The 15,037-nt window shown below is 37.0% G+C and overlaps 2 protein-coding genes across 5 annotated transcripts; both read right to left on the bottom strand.

Annotated features, from left to right (window-relative positions):
• Positions 1-105: 105 nt before the first annotated feature.
• Positions 106-5,216, bottom strand: LOC113717935 (nuclear pore complex protein NUP54-like). 3 transcript variants are annotated; one of them, XM_027242783.2, is made up of 10 exons: positions 4,528-5,214; positions 4,343-4,396; positions 3,339-3,398; positions 3,129-3,239; positions 2,440-2,505; positions 2,276-2,362; positions 1,468-1,569; positions 1,235-1,381; positions 762-885; positions 106-524 (listed from the first exon to the last, which is right to left on the bottom strand). In XM_027242783.2, exons 1-9 carry the CDS (start codon positions 4,945-4,947, stop codon positions 775-777), a joined length of 1,158 nt encoding a protein of 385 aa, XP_027098584.1. In that variant the 5' UTR covers positions 4,948-5,214; the 3' UTR covers positions 106-524; positions 762-774. The 3 variants fall into 3 exon arrangements, with proteins under 3 accessions (XP_027098584.1, XP_027098583.1, XP_071929647.1); XM_027242782.2 differs by having other exon boundaries at positions 106-519; positions 4,528-5,213; XM_072073546.1 differs by lacking the exon at positions 2,440-2,505 and having other exon boundaries at positions 106-885; positions 4,528-5,216.
• A 1,224-nt stretch (positions 5,217-6,440) lies between these two features.
• LOC113719176 (F-box/kelch-repeat protein At1g67480-like) lies at positions 6,441-10,059 on the bottom strand. 2 transcript variants are annotated; one of them, XM_072073541.1, is made up of 4 exons: positions 9,788-10,059; positions 8,614-8,708; positions 7,574-8,441; positions 6,441-7,298 (listed from the first exon to the last, which is right to left on the bottom strand). In XM_072073541.1, the coding sequence occupies exons 3-4, from the start codon at positions 8,101-8,103 to the stop codon at positions 6,671-6,673; spliced, it is 1,158 nt and encodes a 385-aa protein (XP_071929642.1). In that variant the 5' UTR covers positions 8,104-8,441; positions 8,614-8,708; positions 9,788-10,059; the 3' UTR covers positions 6,441-6,670. The 2 variants fall into 2 exon arrangements, with proteins under 2 accessions (XP_071929642.1, XP_027100086.1); XM_027244285.2 differs by having other exon boundaries at positions 8,614-8,684.
• Positions 10,060-15,037: the final 4,978 nt, after the last annotated feature.

Here is a 15,037-nt window from a genome sequence, read left to right as displayed (position 1 = left end):
AACAATTGAGTGAATGAAAATATAATTCTCCTTACTGTTTACCTACTTTTCTCTACTCCACTTTCTTCTATATTTTGTTGTTTCGTTCGTATATAGTTCACAATATAAACCACTACATCAAATATATATTAAAATTAGTTTTAGAACGATTGTTTTTCAGTGTAGTCTATTTGAACTTCACTGACTGCAGTACTTCACGATAGCGACTACAAAATCCTGGTACTATAGGCATGTTCTAACCTACATCCATTACTGAGATACTGCGTACAATCTCAAAGTGAATAGACAAATTCCCATAATCTCACAGAGTGAAGGTATGCTTGGTTCTCAATCTCGTACTTTACATGATACAATTTGCCATCCAACAAGCACAGTTTGCTTGTCGAGTTGTACAACAAACCTTTGGTGTCGAGAACGAATTCTGTTACCGTAGTTTGCTGACCTTGATGAAAATGACATGCATATCCAGAGCACAAAAATCAAACTTCCGGCCGCTGATCTTTGTGAGCATAAATTGACCTGATCTATGAAGCATAAAATCATCAAATGAAGTCTCACGGGAGGGATATTTTCCAACAGCAATCAAGATAGAGGTGATTAAGATTCTAGCCTCTGATCCATCTAAATTTCCAGGTCAAAAAGCAAGGTAGAAGAGATGTGGCAGTAGGAATTCCCATAACTTGCTCATTGTTGCCAACAAAATTTATCCTAACAGGAGCAAAAGCTTTTAAACCAACAAACTGAAAATGAACAGCGAACACCTTAAATGTATGGCTAGTCTTCTGACATCTCTGTTTCCTCAGCCATGATGATCTCCACATCCCTCATATCTCTCTTTAAAACATTGCCAAGCCTAGCAATAGCCTCCGTCTGCTGTTGCAAGACCTGTGTCCAGAAAGGACAAAAGTAGCCTCTTTACAATTTTAGCATAATTTACATTGAATCATTCTTCACCATGAGTTATATGACTTGTTTTAGGCTGGGCGTGCATTCAGACATATTTTTGCTTGCTTCATGTAATTGTGTCCAAAAGTACGTGAGCCACAAGGGTGAGCATATAAAATTTGCAATAAATATCTGGGGGTGCAATGAAGGACAAAGCTTCAAATGATACACTGATCATTCTTTTTCCTGCATTTTATTGGGTTATTCCATCATTTAAACACGCATATCAATGAAAGTGATGTACCACCTCCATGTCAGCAATGCTGATTAAAATGAGATTTGACAATACCTCCTGCATGTCCAAAAGACTTTGCTCATGTATTTTAGTTGATCCAGGTATATACATAGATCTACCACCAAGGCCATTGGCTTGAACACGAGATAGAGTCAGTAGATTTTGAACCCTTCTAGAAAGTTCTGCTCCTGATCCTTTTAACTGTCAGAATTTACTAGTAAATACAAGCTCCATTACAAGCCACATCATAAAAATCTTACACAGATCAAAAGACCTGGATCAAGTACCTGTCGAGTTAATGAAGCCAACTTCTCCGCCAATTCAGCTTCTCCCTTCATCAAAGGTGATCGACACCCTTTGCCTTCCAATGCCTCTATAATTCGCATTACCTGTGTATCATATGAGACTATATTCTTTATCTGTTGCATAGCAAAGTCCAGTGTACATAGCTAGTGTATTGAACATTCTGTTTTCCTATGTTACTCGGACTCGGGTATAGGTGTCGGATTCGAGTATGTGTCTAAGTGTCTGATTCGTCAACCTTCTAAAATTAGGATACAGGGACACTTCTAAAGACTCAGACAAGAGAACGTGGGTACAGCAAAATTTCAAGTAAAAATAAGAATTATACAGTACAGCCAACATACAAGTCGTAGCTCACTAAGGATTGGAGAATTCTAAAGTAACCAACAAGCCATAGCTCAAAAGGATTCCAGTAGGACTCCAATGCAACAAGTCTTCTGCATCTATGAGTTTTCTCACCCAGTTCTTCTCCTCTTGCTTCGACATCAGACCTCACAAAAGTCAAAAGTGTCCAAAAATTTTTCATTGGACACATATCCCATACCAGCACCAGTGTCATGGCATGTCGACATGGGTACTTTGGGGTCTAAAACTTCATCTAGATGGTATTCCTTAATTGTTTCTTCTAAAACAAAGAGACATGAGTGAATATTACAGGATTATAACAAAATTAAATCTCCTAATCATTTATATTACTACTTGTATTGCAGCAGAAAATGCTTAACTATCAGATCAAAACACTAGCATCTTGGACAATATGATAAAAATGAAGTATAATGCCAGACATCTCACCCTTAAGAGGCGCCTCTGGAGACTCTGCTCCTTTTGTTGCATCCTCCGAATCCAAGGAAAAGTGTCTGCTTGGAAATGCCTTTGAAGCTGCATAAAGGCAGGTTAACAAACCTAGTACACTAACCACAAGTTTGGTATATCAAACCAAGAGAACAAGAGAGTACCATTTTTACATTGCTCTGTGTTATTCGCAATCTCTCAGAATCTGAGACTATAACTTCATCTTGTAGCTTATCCAAAGTTAAAGAAACACAATTCAAAAAAGAAAATAAATTCAGGTATCCCAAGCTACAATCAGATAATGTTGATAGAGAAAAGAAAGAACACGATTGCAAGGTATCCCAAAGACTAACATTTAATTACCATAAAGGTATGAAAAGAGGATTAACAAAATAAATTCTTGGTGAAGATACTGATAGATTGCTCGCTTTATTGCCCGCCAAGAAACAATATAATAGTGTTTGGATAGCTAAATTTTTCCACATAATATTTTGCTTGCATCATAACCACATTTTCCAACCCACCTTTTTATATTTTCAAATACCTTTTTATCTCACATACATCACATTATAATAAGTGCTATAATAATTATTCCAAATAATATTTCAAATGATACTCTATCCAAACACACATTATTTAACATGAGAAAGAGGCACTACTTATGCCATCTAGCGAATCTAATTATAGAGATTGGATACACAGAAATTTAATATTTAAAAAAAATTCTTCAAAGAATGCAGTTTTGGCACATCGAAATGAAACAAATGTGAGTTAGGAAGGCTTCAACAAAAAATTTTTTCCAAGCACTGAAGCCATCCTCATTTCAAGGAGGTAATGATCATCCATCTGGTACCTTGAGGCGCTGTGACAGATCTTTAAATCCCTGAACAAGGTGGGGCCAAAGTCGTTCTCGATCAGAACTCTCCATGCCTTCAAGTTTCCCTATGGCCTCTGCCCACATTATCTAACAAGCCAAACTAATTCACAAGATTTACTACAAAGTCTCAACATGTAAATAAAAGCAACAGAATCAGAAGTATAACTCAAACCACATTGAACTTACATCTGATACACCAGCAGGTTTCACCCTATATTGAGGTTCAGTCACGCTGAACAATAAATGCTGCAAAACCACAAACACATATTTTAAAAACTTCATAAACATAGAATGGAGAAAATTTTGGGAAAACCAAGAAAAGACGCTGTCTAATCATTTTTTTTCTAAGAATGAGAGACGAATACATTTCATCTGCAGCTTATTCTTGCCACCAATTTGTTCCAAATTGCAATTATGTGTTGGCCTATCACTACATTCAGTGTTTCATGCAATGAATATTTTCCTTTCTCAGACTTCAGCTAAACGAAGGCAACGTAACCTAACCTACCATCTCTCCTTCTTCAAAGGGGACAGAGAATCATTGCTAAATTACTAATTAATAATTAACAAAATAAAGTTACAATGGCCAAATCAATTCAAACGTCAATGTCCCCAAAATCCACGTTTCTTCACCCAAGAATTTTACCAATTAAACAAGAATGGTACACCAGCAGGTTTCACCCTATATTGAGGTTCAGTCACGCTGAACAATTAATGCTGCAAAACCACAAACACATATTTTAAAAACTTCATAAACATAGAATGGAGAAAATTTTGGGAACCAAGAAAAGACGCTGTCTAATCATTTTTTTTCTAAGAATGAGAGACAAATACATTTCATCTGCAGCTTATTCTTGCCACCAATTTGTTCCAAATTGCAATTATGTGTTGGCCTATCACTACATTCAGTGTTTCATGCAATGAATATTTTCCTTTCTCAGACTTCAGCTAAACGAAGGCAACGTAACCTAACCTACCATCTCTCCTTCTTCAAAGGGGACAGAGAATCATTGCTAAATTACTAATTAATAATTAACAAAATAAAGTTACAATGGCCAAATCAATTCAAACGTCAATGTCCCCAAAATCCACGTTTCTTCACCCAAGAATTTTACCAATTAAACAAGAATCGAGCATAAACAGAATTAAAAAAATCTGACAAGGACAAGGTCAATGATGAAAAATCGAACCTTAAATGCATACTTAGGGTTCCCAGGCTCCTCCTTGTAAGCATCAACAATAGCCTAGTATAGTTCACATAGCAAAACCATAAATTTAAAGGAAAACCGCCATATGTAGATGCAAACTAAATACAGCTACGAATTTTTCCAAAACAAAAAAAAAAAAAAAAAAGTACTTCTCTAGTTAGGCTTACTTGAATATCACGATCGGCAAGAGAAAAGGGGAGAGGAGCAACTGGAGCCATCTGAGTGGTCAATTGAACATTTCCAAAGGGCAATGCCGGAGTCACAGCGGGCTGACCAAACGGAGAAGACTGCACTTGGGTGGCAGCGAACGGCGTCGAGAGACCGAAAGGGCTTGAGCTCTGAGGCGTCTGAAAGAAAGAGCTCTGCTGCGATTGCTGCTGCGAGAACGGAGTAGAGAACAGTGAGGTTCCGAAGCCGGTGCCAAACGACGGGGTGGACGGCGTTCCGAAGGCTGGGCTTGAAGATGGAGTGGCGAAGGCAGGGGTGGAAGACGGAGTGCCGAAGGCCGGGGTCGAAGAGGGGGTACCGAATGCAGGGGTTGAGGAGGGAGTCCCGAAGGGCGGGGCTGATGATGGGGTGCCGAACATTTCCGGTGGTTGATGGCGGTGCTGGGAGAAGCGGAGGGCTTTGGGGACGGCGGAACCCTTGGGGGAGGGTGGTGGGTGGAGGTTTTAACTTTCAAGTTGTTGCCGCCTTTTTTTGGGTTTTTGGGGGGGAGTATTTTCTTTGATGAAACGCTTGATATTTTACGCTAATTAACACGCGATTAAAGTCCTCGTTGGGTTTGCTAATTGGTAAATAATCCCAAACCAAACCAAAAGCCAAAGAGTAAAAACAGCAGTTGCTCGAGCCACTCAAAGAGTATATCTCACATATATAATATAATCAAAGTAGGACTTAAATTTAATGCGTAATTTGACTGGTGGGTGCTGTTGGTGTGTATGGCATATTTATCCAAACTAAAAATATATGCTCGAATTTGAGATCAAATTAGGCTCGAGAACCACTCAAAATACACGGTCAGGTGTCTTAATAAATTGTATGGATGATGTGTTTTAAGTATTGTTTTCATTTGTGCATTACTGTAATATTATATATGAAGAATTTATTTTTAAAAATAGGCCAATTCAAAAGGAGTCTTAGATAATTTAACTGATGTGTTATTCAATAAATATGGTCAGGTATTCATGCAGATTAATGAATTAAAGAAATAGTTAAAAAGAACAAATTGATTATCTTCCCCTTCAAAATGTGTACGAGAGTGATTCTTGAACGCACTCCTCAAATTTTTTACAGCTGGTTAAAAAACAGCAATTGGGATAATCGGTGACATGTTTTCTGTGCCAATCTAATGCCACCTATAATATTGCGTCAAGTGTCCTGTTATTATTTACACTTGTGTTAAACCAAACCAAGTTGAATTATTAGAAAATTAAAGTGTAAATAATAACAGGACACTTGGCGCAATACTATAGGTGGCATTGAATTGGCACAGAAAACATGTCACCGAGGATCCCAAGTGAAAAAACAGAGAGACGATTGAGAACCAAGTTGGTGACTTTGCAGTTACTAATAGCAAGTAAAATTGCAAAACTGCACTCCGTAGCCTCGTACAAAGCAAGCACGTTAAGTAAAGACTTTCGACGTCCTTTCCTGCGTCCTCTTCGGCTGTCCTCTCCTGGGGACAAATTGAGCATATGGTTGGTGATATAGGGCATCGTTCGAGACTTCAGAGATTTCGGTATTAGTCAACCTAGTATTGCCACAGACACCCGTTGCGTTGTTGATGATTAGGTGACAACGAGATCATTTTTCATTCAAATGGCAACTGGAAGCACCCGTTCAAACCGTGAAAAGCTTTTAACGTACATTCTCTTTCGCTAGCAATGCATATCAAAACATGCAAAGTTCTTTCACGTTGTCGTGCCACATTTCACGTGTTTAATTCATCTACCGCAGTACTGGCAACAAACTCCACAGCCCACGGACATGATCGTCCATTGGAATTTTGCCCACATATACTTGCTGGAATATTACTGCATCCCAGTCCATCACAGACGCCACTAACATTTGAGATACAACAACAACTGCTGCTCAAGATTTATGTCAGTAAAGCTTCGCAAGCAAATTACTCATACAAGATGACATAATCACACTAGTCTTAAATCAACCAACTTACTAAAACTATACAATAGATCATATGCATAACTGCTTCCTTAAACGAACAACGGAACCCCGCACGGAAACCGGGGGGAAGACTCTTTAAGAACGCCACTGAAATCATCATCATCTTTAATGAAATCGACCACTTTATGCCTTGATTGTGACGCTGCACATGCACGAACCGGATGGCTTTATCACTGAGGTCTGCCACTCTGAGCCAGGGGGTGCGTTTGGATCATACAGAAGGGTAGTGTAACCGGGATCCTCCTGCAGTGAAAATAAAAGAAGTTTTCCATCCAGTATGCCAAACTGGAATCGGATGCTTGAGCTCCCAGTTACTGGAACTGGCACCATCTTCCATGAATTATCCTCTGAGTCAAATATAGCCAGCTTCCGCTGGTTTTTCCACTCAATACAAAAAAGTTTCTTCCCCACCACAGCATGAGCGGTGACCATGACACAACCATTTTTCATCTCACACCAGGTGTGCCTCTCAGTGTTATACACATCGACAAACCTTGAATTTCCAATTGTGAAACTCGATCGACCTCCCATTACATAGAGCTTTCCTTCAAATCCGCAAGCAAAGCATCCCCACCGTGGTCGGCGAAGACTCTCAATTACAGTCCACTTGTCAGCATCAGGGTCATACACTTCAGCACATGAGAGAGATTCACCATCCATCCCATAGCCGCCAACCGCATAGACCATGCCATTTACCTCAGCACAAGCAAAATCATAGCGTGCAACATTCATGTCCGCTAGCTTACTCCAGCTGCACAGAAGTATCACAATCTAGATTAGTCATTGGGGGTTAAAAGACATTTTGGTTATGAAACTAATCAAGCTGTCTACTAGCTGAAGATACCGCAACCGAGAAATTCTAGCATAAAAATAAAACCTCCTAATTTTGCAAGTGTTTACAAAGTCGTAATTCAAATGTTCCATTAAAAAGACCCTGAAAGTTCAGAGTACTTGAGCATTACAAAAAGCAGGAATGCAGTGACAAGCAAAGAATGAAACAGGAATATGAGGTAAAAGAAAACAAACCTGTTGAGGCAAGAATCATACTGATAAACATCAGCAGAGGGCGATCTATTTCCATCAATCATGGCATAACCAGCAATTACGAGAAGCTTTCCATTGAGAACTACCACGCCAAAACCAACTTTCTCACAACCAGGCATTGGGGGGAATTCATTGTGTTTCTGTCCCAAACAGTCTATAACCTCCCAGTGGCTCCCATTTCCTTGAGAGTCAACAGTTAGGACATAAAGCCACTCCTCGAGCATGCCAACTAGTTTTCTAACCCGGATAAATTCCTTACTTTGGATAAAAGACCTCCATCTTTTGCAAACAACACCCATAGCAGGAAAATTAGTTCGAGGAACAAGTGCAAGACAGTACATTGCCACATCATCGGGCAATCCAGGCAAGATAGGACTATGGATACCATCAACGAACTTTAGAGTTAAGCAGGAACCCCCTTTTGAGTGAGGTGGAGCACCCTGCTCGAGAGCGTTGGAGAAACACATGTTCAACTCGGTAGCTCTCTTCTTTCCACTAACAAAATTAGGCATTTTTGGAATAAGAAATTCTCAAACAGGAAGTGGACAGAAGCATCATGAATTCCTTCTATGTCTCTCAACTACAAAGATCAACTTAACAGAAAAATCAGCTACCGATTAAAGATATTCGTGAAATCCTTCATTTCTTGATATTTTACAAGACCAAGGCATAAAAGATGTTGCTGAACGGATGGCTTGAGCAGTGAAGGCTGATGATTTCCAACAATGCTTTGTCCAATCGGACTCAAATTCCATTCCACCTCTTTGGGTACTAATGTCCTTTTTCTTGATTGTACTATCTAAGCTGCTGCCTCCTGAACTGTTACTCTTCCCACACATTGCCCAGATACCTACATGGGATGATACAAGTTATACACAGGGAAGATCGAAATTGAAAAGAAAAATAAGTAAATAAGAAAAACATGAATATTTAAATAAAAAAAAAAAAAAGAATCGAGATTGATAAGAGCAGGAGTTGGTTAGGGCCTTATAGATAGATAAAGAAAAGAAAAAAAAAGGTACCTGCCAAGGCCATAGAAGCGCATAAAGTTAGCCTCCTGTAACTTCCATTTTGCTTTTGGCTAATGTTTTATCTGCAGTGTAGCATACCGACATGACTACATGAGTAAAGAAACTATTGTGAAATGCACCAGAAGGTCAAAAGTGTAGCAAGTAATACGATGGACTCTTTCATAATTGAAACTTTATTTTCCCAACAGAAACACACGACAAACTGATAATTACCCACTTGAACCTTCAACAACACCCAAGGAAAGCCAAATGATCCATTAAAGTCTATGACCCAAAAAGAAATAGTAACAATTTAAGTGGTGCCCAATTATTACTATGATGATTACTAGTCAAACTAGACACACCAAGAAGCAACAGCTACTAATCAAACTTCCAAACATATACCACCAGTGTCACCAATCTACCGCAACTCCACCACCAGATCATGAATAAACGGGGAAAAAATGGTAAAAGAATATCTCCATCTTGCACAGAGAATATACTAACATTTGTAGCACTCTAAACGACATGACAATGAAAACTAGTACAGCGATTCAGATCTAACAACCCCAGCTACCGAAAGCAACTAGAAACTTCACCAACAAACTATCAAAGCAATTGCATGCTGTCAATTAACTAGATTGTGAAACAAAAGCGATCTTCAAGGATTAAAATAGCATCCTCTCATAATTCACATACTATATAAATCGAGAAGCTCAATACAAATATCAACAAATACAATGCCGAGCAAGCTCAAGATTCATAAGACACCAGAAACAGCTCAAACGAGCTCACTGTAATTGGAATTCACCCCAAAAAAATCCAAATTTGAGGAAAAGCGTAATTTCAGATGCTCAACAAAAGTAGCTCAGGTCAAACTATAAAGTATAAACAGCTCGAATTTCATTAAAAAGAAAATTAAAAAAAAAGAACAGATCTATAAATATTAAAAAAAAAATCCCAAATGAAATTAGCTAAAGACTAAGAGCAGGACAGGTTCCCGAGACAAGGCATTATTGACATAAATAAAATCTACTCTTCCTGAAATTTAGACAGAAGATTCATATGGCAGTAGTGGTACCGAAATCATCCGCATGGCGACGGAAGAGCAAAACAAAAAATCAGATGGAACTGATAAATAGGAAGGAAAAAAAACAAAAAAAAAATGGGGAATATAAAAAATTACCTGGGAAATGGAAATGTGAGGGAAGTCAGCCTGAGGGGGCAGCTGCGAGAGTAGGCGGTGGGAGTACGCGCAAAAGAAGAGGAAATGGATAAGGAAGCTCCCAAGAAATGGAGGAAACGGAAGGGTGAAGAGATATAGTGGTAATACTTTAAAAATAAATGAAAGAATAGATGCGATATGGGGGTGGTGGATTGTGTATTTGTGAGTTGTGACAGCCTGACAGGTGAGGTGTGGTCTGGTGGGCGTAGTAGGCAAGGGACGGAAACGAAGGGGCAGTGGCTTGTGGGAGTGTATATATATACATACAAATACTGTATATATATAGAGAGAGAGAGAGAGAGAGAAACATATATATTTATATATATATACAGACTAGAGAGATAGAGAGAGAGAGAGAAAAAAGCGACGCTGGTAAGAAGATTGGATCAGCTCAACCCAAGCACTCTCTGATCTGTCTGTAAGTAACCAAATTCTTGTGGTAGATAAGATTGAATTGACAGCCCCAGCGTGCGTCATCGTTAGTTACGTGAAGGCAAATCCGCAATCATCCTCAATTTTTATCTTCAAACAAGACCAACAGCGGTAAGGCCTTCCTTGGATCGGAGTTTCCGTAAAAAAAAAATTACATTATTTTTCCTGGTCACATTTTTTTTATTATTATTTTTTTTATATATATATCAAATCGCTATAATATTTTTTTTATGAAAAATGTAATCCAAACACAATCTAATCTAAGTTTGGGATCTAATTTGTGAGAGCGCACCAAATATTCAAATGCCTGTCTTCAACCCGACAAAGGTCTGATACAGACCAACCCAAACAATTAATCTGGCTCAATGGCTTGCGAATTGTTACATCAATTGACGCAGAAATTCCACTCCAATTTGTTCGCCAAAATCCAAATTTGCCGCGCCTCACCTTTCAATGATATCAAGATAACGTTCAATTATTGCTGGGAGAAAACAAGAACGATCGATCAAGACTGAGACTGTGGTGCTCTTTTGAGCGTCGCCCTCCACCCCCGCTCTCTGGTTCATTTATCAACAATCAAAAGATTCCATATTTAGTCCCCAATTAATTATGATTTGACGTTCAAGATTCCCTAACACGTGAGGTTTTGCGCTTTGTGCCAAACACTACTTTTAAATATCACCAACAAGGTGGCTGTTTAATAACCAAGCACCTAGAGAGGAGATAGAACGGGGGGGCGGGGAGTTTGGATAAGGGCTGTCAAGGTTAACGTACGTGCATGGCTTCAAATTGATACAACAAAAATTTTCAGAGTATTATTTGAAATAATTACTGTAATATTTTTTGTGATGTGATGTGATGTGATGTATGTGAGATAAAAAAATGATTGACAACATAAAAAGATTGATTAGAAAATGTGTTTATGATACAAGCGAATTATTATTACTATCCAAACAAACTGTTCTTTTATTTTCTACGGCAATGCAATCCGGATTGCGTGTGTTGAAAGGAATTCTAGATTGTGTGATTTATGACAGGTTACTTGATTTTTCTTGTCTGATTTGAAATTGTTTATTTTTCAGATAAAACCAAAATCAAGAATAAGACCACAAAAAAAAAAAAAGAAGAGAGTAAATGGGAAACCCTTGTAACTGGTAATTGAGTAAAAAAATTTTCCATTAGGAATCCCGGCCTGATGAGGGGATCATCTAAATCGGCCTTTTTTTTTTTTTTTTTTTTTTGGACCGGGGGGTGGGGGCTCAGCCGTTTACTTCCGGTGAAAATAACAGTAGTTTCAGCCGTTCATTGCGTATACTATAATGTTATCATTTTCTCATTTGAATATTCTTTCCATGAAACCGTCCAACCATTTTCCAATGGTCTAATATCATCTGAGAAGGCGTGCGTTTTTTTTTTTTTTTTTTAAATCCTTTTTGACTTCTGTACTATTCGAATGCTGGTAACACGTATTGCTGATTGCCAATGAGCCCTGGAAGAGATAAACAACATTAATGATTTACAAACAAAGCTAAAACGTCAAATCTCCGACCATTTGAAATATTCTTCTTCAATTTTTGATTGAATCTTTCTCACCATTTTCTGGTTACTAAAACAATCCGCGATTATACCAATCTATCTCCTTGAAACTGGCTAACCAATTTTCCAGCTTTTCGTGAATTGAGGAGGCATCCTCTTAATATTCCGTGATGTACGTGGAAGGACAATCAAGATGACATATTCCTCCTATTGTGTATTTTGCCCCATAAAGATTAGTATTTTGTTAGTATTCTTTTCAGTGCTGGCTCCTGTGCCTCTTAGATAGAACGAACTTGTGCGAATGGCTCAAAACAATGAATTTCAACAGCTTGAGCTCCAAATTTGAAGTTCAACCTAACAAAATCAATCATACGGATGCTGCGGCATGGACAGAAGGAAAGCAACAAAAATACTTGCGGGTCTCTCCTTCTAATTAATGTGTCTGCCAGAACACTCGCTAACTTACTCTATGAATGCATATACTCGCGTTTGGTAACTAACTTATTGTTATTGTAATTAATCTAAAGATATAGTGATTAGTTATGCTTCTGGAAATAGTTTAACGACATTTTAAGAAAATAGTAGCTTAGATTTACTCTTTTAACAAAGTTAACCATCTTTTATTAAACTATGTGCAAAAAAAAAAAAAAAGACTATCAAAGTAAAACAAAAAGGAGTGATTAGGACACAATTCATCAAGCAAATAGCTTTTCAAAGGAGCAAGCAGGAAAAAAAATAAAGTCGTTCTTCCATTGTCTCTATGTAGTCATTTCCGGCTATTAAACATTTTCTGTTATCTAATATCATTGAAACAATTGGAGCTCAGCGCATTTAACACAAAAAAAATATTAGCATAATTATTTTTTAGCAACAAAGAAATAAATAAATGGTGCATAAAAATAGTAATAGTTAATGTATCCAAAGAGCATTAAATTCGTGTCCAATCAAGGAGGCTTCTATTTTTTTTCCGCTAATATAGAGGAATTTGGAGCAAAATGCATCTTGATTTTTTTTTTAGGTTATTAGATTACGTTCATTAATATCAAGCATTTTCACTAATATAGAGAAATTTTGAGCAAAATTTATTTGCAAATTTTCATTATGCTATGTTTATTAATACAACGTAATAGTTAGGAAAAAAAGCCATTTAAGAAGGGGAAAAACTAAGAAAAACAGGCAGGAAATAATAAATTTTGCTTAATCATCTGTTGCTATTATTTTTTTTCTATTTAAAATGTACACAAGTAATTAAAGCTCTCCGTTTTTTTTTAGCAAGAGTTTATATGTTGTTCATCTAATCATCTATTGCTATTATTACTTTTTGACTATTTAAAATGTACGCAAGTAATTAAAACTCACCATACTTCATTTTCTTTTTCAGCAATATAGAAAAATTTCGAACAAATTTGGTATTAAAATATTCAATTGAATTTGCAACAAAATTATACTAAATTTGGTTTTTCACACAAGTAATTAAATGATGCATACAAATAGTAGCAATGAATTCCTGCAAAAAGTGTTATATAAGTGGACACTAAATGGGCCCTTTATTTATTTATTTATTTTTGGTCAAGAATGTTGACAAAGCTTACCATACCTCTTTTTCTTTTCCAGTGATGTAGAAGAATTTCGAACAAAATTGATATTAAAATATTCAATCGAATTTGGAACAAAATTATACTAAATGTTTTTTTTTTGAATTTGTACAAAAAGTGTTATATAAGTGGCCACTCAAGAGACCCTTTACTTTTTTTTTTTTTGGCCAAGAGTGTAGACAAAATTTTGAGCCGATTTTTTTTGGTGAGGAATGTAGACGAAATTTGGAGCAGAACTCATACTAAAATGTTAATCTAAATTTATATTTTCCTAATGGCTAAAAAGGATATAATATCAGTCCAAAACTAGGCACCATGTCCTTTTTTTATATATTTATTACGCTCGAGCCATGGCAAAACAAGAACAAATTGTGGCTCATCATGCGTTTTTTTTTTTTTGGGATAATTGCAGAAACCTCTCCTGAAATTTCTAATAGTTGCACTCACATCCCCTAAACTTTCAAAAATAGCACTTAGCTCCCATGAACTTAAGATTTTGATAGCATATTTAGCTCATGTTACAAAAAGTGCCATTAAAAAAGTCTTTTGAGAAAAGAGATAATAATTTTGTTCCATTTGTACCCCTTTTACCTCTTGTAAGGTTGAATTAGTAAAAGAATGAATAAAATCAAAAGTTGGAAACAATTAGTGAAACTCATATAAATGCAAAGAGAACAAGTATAGTAGTAACAACAAGAAAATTTAATGAACATACGTTCAGAAATCTAAGGTTCTAAAGCATATAATATGTACAACCAATTTCAAAAAACTCTGATTCATTCGTGTGCATAGAAACTATGTGTATTATGTTAAGATTACAAAGGATTGCTTAACTATTGTCTTTTGATTATCGCAAATTTTTAACAGAAAAATCCTCAAAATTGGCATTGATTTTTTGCTTTCTTTCTTTTTTTGTTTCATGAATGCTTAAGATGAAGTGAACTCGACCAAAACAACCAGAACATATTTTCTTATGAGGCCTTGTTTGGAGGTTTCTTTCCTTTTGCTTCTGCTTCTCTTCTATGCAAATTATATACATTTGGATTATCCTTTCAAATACTGTCAATCACAAAATGATGCCATGTTGGAGTATCAATTAGCGCTATTTTGTGATGCTATTATATAAGTGCACTTAAAGTGCCTAATCAAATAAGAAATAACCATTAACTTGTTTAATTAGTTATCGTAAACTTGTTTATTGCCCTAATTTTTTTTGCTCCAAATTTGTTTACAAACAACCTCAAACTCTTAGGGTATAGAAGTAAATTCACCCTATCTTTTGTCAACTAGAGGCCCAAATTCATGTCGGGGGAGGTAAATGCTATTTTAGAAACCTCAGAGGAGGTGAGTGCAATTATCCCCTTTTTTTTTTTTCCAATTAGCCTTAGATCATGGCCAAATCGAAATAAACTGTGGCTTAGGGGCATTAAAAACCCACATGCAGCGCAAGGGGGAAACACTAAACTGGAGAGGGGAAAAAAACAAAGGAAAGAAGTAGGCAGCAAATAGAGCTGTTAATCGAGTCGAGTCGAGCCGAGTATTTGGCTGCCGAGCTCGACTCGAGTTTAATTCGAACCGAGCTCGACTCGAGCTCGTTAGAAAAACGAGCTTTAAAATGTGTTCGAACTCGGCTCGTTAAATGTACATG

This window comes from Coffea arabica, unplaced genomic scaffold (genome assembly GCF_036785885.1).
Source record: "Coffea arabica cultivar ET-39 unplaced genomic scaffold, Coffea Arabica ET-39 HiFi ptg000055l, whole genome shotgun sequence".
In the NCBI taxonomy this organism is placed as follows: domain Eukaryota; kingdom Viridiplantae; phylum Streptophyta; class Magnoliopsida; order Gentianales; family Rubiaceae; genus Coffea; species Coffea arabica.
Note: the sequence above shows the minus strand (reverse complement) of the source record. Positions and strands in the feature narration are given on the sequence as shown.

What these genes read in the sequence shown, in the direction of transcription:
- LOC113717935 (XM_027242783.2), bottom strand. Translation starts at nt 4,947, where the DNA reads ATGTTCGGCACCCCATCATCAGCCCCGCCCTTCGGGACTCCCTCCTCA. An exon ending in TGGCTTCATTAACTCGACAG is followed by an intron (nt 1,382 to 1,467) that starts GTACTTGATCCA and finishes AAATTCTGACAG; the next exon opens with TTAAAAGGATCAGGAGCAGA. An exon ending in GTCTTTTGGACATGCAGGAG is followed by an intron (nt 886 to 1,234) that starts GTATTGTCAAAT and finishes TTCTGGACACAG; the next exon opens with GTCTTGCAACAGCAGACGGA.
- LOC113719176 (XM_072073541.1), bottom strand. Translation starts at nt 8,103, where the DNA reads ATGCCTAATTTTGTTAGTGGAAAGAAGAGAGCTACCGAGTTGAACATG. An exon ending in TATGATTCTTGCCTCAACAG is followed by an intron (nt 7,299 to 7,573) that starts GTTTGTTTTCTT and finishes ACTTCTGTGCAG; the next exon opens with CTGGAGTAAGCTAGCGGACA.